General features: G+C 33.4%; 2 protein-coding genes across 2 annotated transcripts; one reads left to right on the top strand and one right to left on the bottom strand.

Annotated features, from left to right (window-relative positions):
• Nucleotides 1-3,224: 3,224 nt before the first annotated feature.
• LOC128190265 (asialoglycoprotein receptor 2-like) lies at nt 3,225-5,377 on the bottom strand. The gene is made up of 4 exons (XM_052862254.1): nt 5,062-5,377; nt 4,859-4,932; nt 3,748-3,835; nt 3,225-3,511 (listed from the first exon to the last, which is right to left on the bottom strand). Exons 1-4 carry the CDS (start codon nt 5,360-5,362, stop codon nt 3,258-3,260), a joined length of 717 nt encoding a protein of 238 aa, XP_052718214.1. The 5' UTR covers nt 5,363-5,377; the 3' UTR covers nt 3,225-3,257.
• Nucleotides 5,378-9,026: 3,649 nt separating this feature from the next.
• On the top strand, nt 9,027-10,024 carry LOC128189468 (bis(5'-nucleosyl)-tetraphosphatase [asymmetrical]-like). Its single transcript, XM_052861094.1, has 2 exons — nt 9,027-9,184; nt 9,650-10,024. Exons 1-2 carry the CDS (start codon nt 9,067-9,069, stop codon nt 9,964-9,966), a joined length of 435 nt encoding a protein of 144 aa, XP_052717054.1. The 5' UTR covers nt 9,027-9,066; the 3' UTR covers nt 9,967-10,024.
• Nucleotides 10,025-10,292: the final 268 nt, after the last annotated feature.

Raw genomic sequence — 10,292 nt, 5'->3', positions numbered from 1 at the left:
AGAAGGCACCCCCCCCCGCCCTGCCCCCTGATGCTACATGAGACTCCCTTCATTCACTAGATCTTGAATGAGTAATGATAAAAGGAATTAACATTTATATTGCTCAAAAACTGCTACACCCCCCCCCCCCCACCTTTGTTATCGATCGTTTTAACGCGCGTTGACATTTTCCGCTCACACCTGTATTTACAGTGCACGGTAACTCTGACAAGGACAGCAGCACGCAATGTCCCGAAAGGAGTGCGGATGTCCCTGATCAGAGTGCAACAGTTTTTTGTGAACGCACCTTAGTCAAATATGCAGATGTACTAAAGATCCGGTTTTATTTATACGATTCAAAACGCTTTGCTAAATTTCAATTTAATAAAGTTATTATGAACGAAATGTGACGGAAACGCACATACTAAACTTTTAAATGGTTCCGGGAAAAAATATTGGATCCTATAATGCATGTACAGAGAGAGAGAGAGAGAGAAAGAGAGAGAGAGAGAGAGTCACACAGGCGTCGGAACCGGGGGGGGGGCTAGGGGGGCTTAGCCCCCCCCACCTTTTTTGCAAAGTTACCAAACCATTAGAAACATAGCATGATAGAGGGTTCAGCCCCCCACTTTTTTTCGCAGGAAAGATTATCGTTCCTAATTTACCTTGAAAGAATGAGAAGTTAGAGATTCAGAAGGATACTAGCTCCCCCCCCCCCCCCCCCCCCCCACGGAATAGGAATTTGATGATTTTCGAAAAAAAAAAAATTGGGTAAGTAGTTGTTGTTGTTTTTTTGGAAGTATAGGCATACCCCCCCCCCCCCCCCCCCCCCCCCACGGATTAGGATTTCCATGATTTTGGGAATTACTTTTTTCTAAATTTTTCTGAGGATAAGTCTAGCCCCCCCCCCCCCCCCCCCCCCCCCCCCCACTTTCAATTTGCTTCCGACGCCTATGTGAGAGAGAGAGAGAGAGAGAGAGAGAGAGAGAGAGAGAGAGAGAGAGAGAGAGAGAGAGAGAGAGAGGGAGAAGGGGGGGTAGAGGTGGTGTATTAAATTCTTTTAAATAATGATTATAGATTATATATAGTCTTTTAAGCTGGTTGCAATATAATTAGCATCTTACAACCCATGTATTTTTACCCCCAGTGACTGTATAGTTGCTCGACCTTTTTAAATGTATTTTATCAAATCAAAGGTCAAAATCGTACAATGTCGGTAATTATTCCGTCTCTGCCGATTTACGAGACATGAATATTAAGATGACCTGAACTCAATATAAGAGGAAACATCATACTATGGAACGCCATAGCTGCCTTATGTGGCTATTTCATGTGAAGACGAATTAAGCATTGAATGCTTATTTTGGATGTCGTCGGTCCTATGACACACCAAGCGGTGCAGACAAATTGAATACCGCGGGTTAGGATAATTTGATAATATTTATATTTTCATACTGATATGTATATTTGTATGAAATAATTTTTATCGCCACTATAAAGCTATTATTTACGCTTGATCTAGTCAGGGATATGAAACATACATGGAACAGCCATATTAACATCATTGTTATTTGATTAGTTTCCACGACAAAAAATATAGTGTCAGAAACTTCGTGGTAAAAATCTTTTTTATTAAGTAGTAGATGTTATATTATGATGGACTGATGGTGCGTCATTATATGAAGATGGTGCTTTATAATATAAAGATGGTGCTTTATAATATAAAGATGGTGCTTTATTATATGATGATGATGCTTTATTAAGTGAAGATGGTGCTTTATAATAAAAAGATGGTGCTTTATTTTATGATGATGATGTTTTTTTTCTGTGATGGTGGCAGAGGCGGATCCAGCAATTTTGAAAAGGGGGGGGGTTCCAATTGATGAAAATCAATACATGCAAAATACATTATTTGTCAATAAACAAGGCCTTTTGAACGTTTTCCGTGCGTAAATTTAATGAACATTTATCTCATCAATATCTATTTCACATCTACATGTATTTTAATATCAGAGTGCACTGCATTATTGAGCGTTTTGGTTAAGGTAAGGAAGATTTGCATAATTTCCAGCCTTTACAAAAAAACCCAAGTTTCCAGCAATGAGAACGTGCGTCTATGCTATGCTTAATTTTTGGTAAAAAAAAATTATGTCTTTGATGGTTAAATTCTGAACTATTTATTGACTTTGATTTCTATCGGTTGCCTTCTTAAATAAAGGTCTAAATGATAGTATATGACAAAAATGGGGATAGTTTATCTGCTGAATAGATGGAACATGTGAAATACAATTGTACAAGCAATAGTCGTCCCAGGGAACTTGATGTGGCCTCTGTATAATGGGTGCGCCACATCACCCGGCACTTGTACAGATGCAATCTTATTCAGGAAAGTTTTGAAAAGTTGTGCATGTTCATAATGGTTTATATATAAACCCCTTACACGGTATTTTGTAACATAATTTCCGATTCTTGGAAAAAAAACAAAAAAGGGCTTTCTTTTGTGTTTCATGTGGGTATGAAGGTACGGTATAGCTAGCATTCCAGAAAAATAGCATAACTTGCATAAAATTAACTATAATCCATTTTTTAAAGAAATAGAGTAGACAATACATTGTAGATGTTAGAGATGTTATTATAAATCTGTGTTTTTAGCGACACTGCTTAGTTAATTTTTTTTAAATTTTCCACATGTTTACTCAAAGATGTGAGCACTGGATGCTGATGGGGAGTACCTTTTTCGATAAAAAAAAATTCGTTAGGGTTTTTTCATTTAAGAAATACATGTACATGTAAATTACGGTGCGTTGTAAAAAATTCTTTAAATTAGCAATTTTAAAAGCATTTACTTGAAATGATTACAGTATTTATATTATAAATGGGGACAATTGCCTTTAAATAGGCATTACAAGTTTTCAAAAAAATTTATATGTCCCAGAGAAAGGGGGGGGGGGTTCCGACCCCCGGAACCCCCCCCCCCCCTCTGGATCCGCCAATGGGTGGTCACTCGAAACTTCCCCTAAATTTGAAGACTGAGTTGAATAGATATTATCTCGAAATTTCGAGCTCAATCAAACGTATTATTGGCAACTATAAAATGACTGAATCGACAAACACAATTAATAGAATATTATAATATTTTGTCAGAATTTTTAGGCATTTTATCTATCAATGTTCTTAAAAAAAAAAAAAAAAAAAAAAACGGGTGACTAACAGGCATAAAATACAAAAACGATTAATATAAACTGGAATAAATCAAAGCACAGAATGTAACAGTGTTGTTACGATGTTTTTTCACAAATGAATGGGTTCAAATGCGAACATTGTCTGTCATTCCATTTCCCATTCCGAAATAAGTCGACACAGTCACGGGTCACAGCATCAGAGGAACCCACAGGGCTGGGGTTATTTGGAGTCCAGTTGGTGAAGCCAAAGGTCGTGTTTGATCGGTCCCATACAAATAGACCTTCGGTGTCAATGTCATTCCCACCGGTCCAAGCTGTACAGTGTTTTTGAGTGAAAGTAGAACAACTGTCTGAAATTGAGAATTTTTTTTCTTTAACCATCTAAATAAATTTATTGGCACTAAAAGCCACGCTACATGATGTTGGCTTTCATATTACATTTAAATTATGAGAAAGCAACAATTCATGAATATTCCACCATTAATATCGCTTTTTACATTGGAAATTCACGAGACATTTAAACTTAAAAAACATCCGCTTAAAATGATTAAAGTGTAGAAATTCAAACCAATGAAACACAATTTACCTTTCATGAGAAATGTAGCCGCTAGCCAATCAGATTCCTCTATAGTTTCAATCTCCACCAAATAAGCACATATTTTCTGGCACTCCAGCTGTTTTAAATAAAAGGGTTTTTTTTGGTTTAACCAGAGAAATTGTTAAAGTAAATAGTTTATAACTAAAAATTACACAGAGCAAAGGTATGCAAATTATTTTTCCTCTATGAAAATCAACAATTTTACCCAGCAACGAGCCGTTAACTTAAGGCGCAATGGTTATAACCCAGAGGAAGTGGTTCTTTCTGATAAACGTGTTTACAACAATTAGCTTTCGTATTCTATTATAATGTGCAGTATTTACATCTACCGAGTATGATTCCCTCTATTTCTTACGGAAACTGTAATGAATTCATAGCTCGATATTTACATTCAGTGTATATTTCCCTTTATGTTTGCATTGGAAATCTGCGACGTTAAAGTAAAGTACATATCATCAGTACATGTAATACTTCCAGCTTTTTAAGAACACAATTTTCCACAATTAAGTTAATTTTCACAAAACATTTTAAATTTTCTTTTGACATTCTTTGTTCTTTTATTCTACAAGACATTTTGTATTTATAAATTGAAAAGCAGATAAATGACAAAATATTATTCAACCTTCTAGTTTTGACATTATTTTCATAATGGAACCCCAATACTAATATATTCCATGATATTCCAAACTTAAAGAAATTTCCCACCTCTTGCCATATGTGTTTTACTTATTTACAGCTAAATAACAGATGTTGACAGTCCTCGACCGTTTGACAACATTCACATTCGGCTGATACATCTTTGTTCCTAAACGTACTTAGATTATTGTTGAGTACACTGTTCAATAACTTATAATTGAATTCAGCAACTTTCTTATCATACATGCATTTTATTTTTTGATTATAAATATTTTCCCAAATAATTCCAGCCGATCGCGGTATTCAATTTGTCTCCGTTTGTTAGAGCGTGTAGATTTCAGTCTGACTGTTTCTATAGAGCTATGAATTAACTATAAGTTTCCGTAAGAAATAGAGGGAATCATATTTGGTAGATGTAAATATGAACGTAATATAAACTAATTTCTTTGATTAGTTCTAATACCTTAGCGTCTGTCCATGTGACGTTTTGTTCCCCATAAAAGTAATAGTGACCAGAATATTCTACCCAATTGATCTCTGAAAAAAAATGATGGCATCAAACTTTAATATAGCAGACTGTTCGTGATGAAAGCTATTTTTTTTGCAAGGCATTTTTAATTGTCCCTTGAATTATTATAAAAAAGGGTCATTAATAAAAAAAATTACCTTTTCCAAAATAAAGCTTTTGGTCAGATGCTGATACGACGTACTGATACGAGTAGCTTCCCTTTTTTAAACAGTGAAGTCCAATGCACTGTTTATCTGTCTGGTTGTAAAGAAATTCAGCGCAGTTGTCGTCTCCAAAACAAAGTCCTGCACAATGAACAACACTATCCACGTCCCCCAAAAGCACTGCTGCGGGTGAATTGGTCACTTGTGTGTCCAATCTTGAATATAGAATTTGTCTTTGTATACACTGGACAGAAAATAGGAGAGCAACAAGAAACCAACACGATAAGCTATACATGGTCTGTCTGTATGGTAGGTTACTGTTTGAGTTGATATGTTTATATAATACAGACACAATTGATATTCTAGCATTTCATAAATCAATACAAATATTGATTGTTATAAATATTTATTTGGTATATAGACCAAAAATATAACTGACAAATTCAAAGATCATGTTAAACATCATAGCGTTTTAATGAGAAAAATAAAATGTTTTGTCGTTTTTTTTTAAAGCAATTGCAATCAGAGTAATTGGCAATCAACCATAAGAAGACTTAATGGTTCAATTTCAAAGGATGGTTTGATTTTCAGGGATGGTTTTCTGATCCACCGAACAAAGTATGTCGTGAATAATGAAGACATTTCACACTTGAACAGAGAGAATAATCAGTAAATACTTGTTTATAAAAGTACAGAAAGATTATAGCATGCAATGTTTATCACATTGACCCTCTCCGACTGACGTGCAACAGTATTTTGACTCTTTCCCAAAGGTATTGTAAAGTAATGAATCCTACATAGAGTCTTATATACTTTGCATCTAGTCAGCGTGCAGTTAATAAATCTTTCACTAAGAGGTGGGCGGTGGGCTAAATTGTTTCTAACTTTCTGCGTTCATAGTGACGTCTGATTCTTCCTTTAAAATTTCACGAGACCTTATGTAGACTATGAGAAAAAAGGAAAAAGCCTTAAAGTTAAAAAAAAATAGCTTTAATTTAATTTTTGTCATCCCCACTTTAACTATCTTAAGTTTACGTTAATGAACGTCTTCCTGATTTTTTTAAAATCTTATAAAGCGTTTTGATTTTCCCTCATGATATTGCAGTAAACAATTTATTTATCTTGTGTAAAATAATCAAATATTCATAAATATTTGTTTGCATATTGTAAAGCCCTGAGGGCGCAGATCGATATTATCTGGGGTTGATTGCAACGTGGAATAGCCAGGCGTTCTTTGCGTTCTTAAAGGGACTTGGACACGATTTGACTTAAAATGTTCAAATATTTTTCCATTTTCAATGTTTATACTAATTAATATAGAAAATTTAATGCTATGTCAAAATTTGAAAGTCAAATATCAAGTTAGAAGCATGATACAGAGTTCACAATTCTTTGTTTTGTAAACAAAGCTCGAATATTGTCATTGTTTACATATGTGTTGTATTGGTGTAAGTTTTAATCAAATGTATCTTTCTTTTGTTAAAAATAGTATTTATGAAGATATTGAGTTAGTTTAAATTGTTATTTACATGCCATTTTGTCAAAGTAATGGTAATTCTCTACAATACATTTTTGTAAACAACTATAAGATTCGAGCTTTGTTTACATAACAACCAATTCTTACCTCTGTATCTCGCTTGTAACTTGACTTTAACATTCAATATTTTGGTCAATCATTTAAAATGCCCCAGTAAATCATTTTATACATAAAAAATAAAAATAAAATTTTTGATCTCAAATCGTGTCCAAGTCCCTTGGTTATATTTTCAGACCTTTCCCATTCTGTGGGCCCCAGCTCTAAATTTAGGTCACTGACCTATGCTCCCCAAGGAGCGAACAGGAATAAGTGAAGTGAAGACCTATATATTGTATGATTTCTAGTGCTCTAGAATAAATAAAAAAGAATTTCATGAAATCGGTGATATAAGAAAATTGAGGAGTGAGAAACCTTAAGACACAGCCTCATTTTAATAAATTTATCTACAAAAGAACAATTTGAAGTGAATTTCAAATACATGTTTATTAAAAACATCTTCTTCTCATCCACACTCTTTCACATCTCACATTTATACAATTTGACTGTAATTGATGAGACCTACTTTACCGGTACTCATAAATTTGGAAATTAGCGAAGATAAATAATCTATATCATCAGATCATTATGTTACTCAAACTAGAATATATATAAAATGGTTCTTTTTCTTTCATTTTTAGGCACACGCGTTGGTTATAAAATCTTGCCCCCTTTTTGCAATGATGCAATCAAAACTTGTCATTAATTTACACATAAAACCATAATTATAATAATCAATCAAACATAAAGCCATACAAACTGAAATATTGTTTTTTCTGCTATTTGTATTTTAAAATTGTGTGGGTAAAAGTTTCTGGGGTTTTTTTTCTTAAAACATTTTACGTTGTATGACTTATATGGCACGCCAAATTAACCAAAAATGGGATATACATAGTTTCACATTTGATAAATAAGGTTTATCGACTGTTCCCTTAAGTTTACGAACCACAAACTATTGTTAACGAATCCTTAACTATAGTTTTCATCTGTAAAACTATATTTACCGGTTGTAAACTATAGTTTGCGAATGATAATCTAAGTTTATCTGTCTGCAAATAACGTTAACAATAGATTTTGCTGATAAATATAGATTCACGTCTGTAGAGTATAATTTACATTTGTTAACTACATGTATAGAGTTGTTAATCATAGTTTCACAATCGTAAAACTATATTTATCAGATAAATCATGTTTTGCAATCGCAAATGGTTGTTTTCAGTGTTAATTATTGTGTAACATTTCTGAAACATAGATGATCGCGTTAACTAGGGTTTACAGATGTGAAATATAGATTAACGTCATTTACCATAGTTTTCTGTCTGTGAACTATAGTGTGGTTTGGTTTGAACATAATTATTTTATTGTATATTTACACAATGGGATTGGGCACAAGTTCCATAACTTATTAAGCCCTCTCCCTACAAAATTATTAACAAAGATAATAAAAAGCATAGTAAAAGGTCACATATTTACAGCTATTTTACGTCTTGTACTTAAAGAATTCCAACCCGTTTCTAAGTAGAGCGAGTCTCTGGAAGCAAAAATTGATAAACCAGTAACAATTCTAGCAGCAGTTAGTTGTACTTGTTCAAGCTTTTCTGTGTCTGCAAGAGAACACCCTCCCCAAACTTCTGAAGCATATTCCAAATGTGGCCTAACGAAGGATGTGTACATAAGCGATAAAGATTTACGATTTAATTTATATTTTAGTTCTTTCATTAGATTTCTTAATTTTTTGTGTGCCTTTGCTATTATGTTATCAATAAATGCTGTCCATTTGAGATTTTCGCAAAAAGTTAGTCCTAAGTGTTTATGGCTAGACACAAACTCTATGTTACAATTTTGAATTTAGAGATGGATATTTAAAAACATTTTTTGTGTTAAAACCCATAGTTTTGTTTTTGTTTATAGTCTATAGTTTACAACCGATAAACATAGTCAAGATCTAGTAAAATTGAAATCATTTAATGATTTCAGAGTCGTTTTGGTGCTAGAACCATTATGTCGTCCTAATTGATTTGAAGATTCTTTTTGCCGTACTTTACGACCTTAAAGGAATTATGTAGAAAATTAAACAATTTCTTGACACTTTATGTTCAATCATGGAAAAAGTAATCTCGATACCTATATTCAATTTGACATCATTTTAAAGATAAGGTCAAGAACTTCTTAAATTCTGTTTCTGGAGTGACTGTAGGCATTGTAGATATATTTTATTAGTCAAATATGATTCAAAAGGACTTTAATCATAAACTATGGGTTTTTTTGCATTCAAGCGCATATTCTTAATATTTTAAAGGGAAAAGAATATTTCCTTTTCATATTTTTTAAAATAAAGTGGAGGGACTAAAGTGTCTGGTCCGAAATGCATTGGAGTCAAATACAGCATTCACAGTGTGGTTATTCCCCTTTGGTGAGTTGGAATCATGAATCCAAAACAGAAAGTAGCAGCAGGTTTCCTTGTATTCAGACGACTTGGAAAAGAAATACAGTATTTATTGCTTCAGACTTCATACGGTGAAAATCACTGGTCACCGCCAAAAGGTTAGGAATCGCGTTCAATTCTCTGTTTAATCTTCAGTCAGATTTAGAAGTCATGGAATAAGGATGTGATGTTGATTCCTCTTTGGCCGACAGGGATGGGATCCCTCGCCCATTTTAAGGAAATGAATGCATAAGAGACGCAGTGGGCCCTCTCTTTCTTTCTCTGTCTGTCTCTCCTTTAGGCACCTAAACCATTTCTTGTCAACTTCTACAAGAAAATCTTGTCATAATTTTGCCAGTGGAATGGTTACTTTTCATCGCAGGAGAGAATTGGTCCCAGAAGCAATTTAAATTTTAAACTCTGGTCCAAATTGATTAAAATATCCATCCACAATGAAATGATATTGAAGATAAAATGTTCACACCGAAATCAACCTTTCAAATACTTAAAAAAAAAACCCCAGTTACCTGGTTACATCAGAAATGAAGCATTGATTTCTGATTTTTTTTTTCTAATTTGTTCAGGTCATGTTGACCCTGGCGAGACTGAATTACAGACTGCTTTGAGAGAGACCGAAGAAGAGGCAGGACTGAAAGAGAGTGATTTTACCATGTATACAGAATTTCAAAGGACACTTAACTATGAAGTGCAAGGGAAGCCAAAACGAGTAGTGTACTGGCTCTCAGAACTAAAGAATCCCAGTACCCCTGTGACACTATCAGATGAACACATAGATTTCAAGTGGCTAAATCTACCACAGGCTTTAAATTATGTTGAAAAATACAAGGATTTTCAGCAAGTGTTGAATGATGCAGATACTTTCATTAAGTCTAATTTATGATAAATAATATTTATGTAAATGTATAAAGATTTTCAGTTTTGATTAAATGTGAACATTCTATAGTTTTTTATTTTCATTTATTCATTGTGTTGATGAATATATTAATTTTAAACTGTAGCATGTTTTGTACACAATTATGTTTTAATAAAATGCCCAGAAGCTTAAACATTACAGCAATGTAATTGTTTATTTAAATTAGCAATAAAAATACTTTGACCAGGAGTATTTATTTAAATCTTTATTACATGAATTAAAACAGCACCATTCAACGATCTTTTTTGTAACTTTGTTTTATACATATTTACCGGTATTTCTCTGTAATTTCT

Source organism: Crassostrea angulata, chromosome 6, assembly GCF_025612915.1.
Source record: "Crassostrea angulata isolate pt1a10 chromosome 6, ASM2561291v2, whole genome shotgun sequence".
NCBI classification, from domain to species: Eukaryota; Metazoa; Mollusca; class Bivalvia; order Ostreida; family Ostreidae; genus Magallana; species Magallana angulata.
The sequence above is the reverse complement of the archived record's forward strand: the minus strand, read 5'-3'. Positions and strand labels throughout refer to the sequence as shown.

Coding starts and splice junctions, on each gene's coding strand:
- LOC128190265 (XM_052862254.1), bottom strand. CDS start 5,362: ATGTATAGCTTATCGTGTTGGTTTCTTGTTGCTCTCCTATTTTCTGTC. Junction 4,933..5,061: donor AAAGCTTTATTTTGGAAAAG/GTAATTTTTTTT, acceptor ATTTTTTTTCAG/AGATCAATTGGGTAGAATAT. Junction 3,836..4,858: donor TCACATGGACAGACGCTAAG/GTATTAGAACTA, acceptor TATTTAAAACAG/CTGGAGTGCCAGAAAATATG.
- LOC128189468 (XM_052861094.1), top strand. CDS start 9,067: ATGAATCCAAAACAGAAAGTAGCAGCAGGTTTCCTTGTATTCAGACGA. Junction 9,185..9,649: donor TCACTGGTCACCGCCAAAAG/GTTAGGAATCGC, acceptor TAATTTGTTCAG/GTCATGTTGACCCTGGCGAG.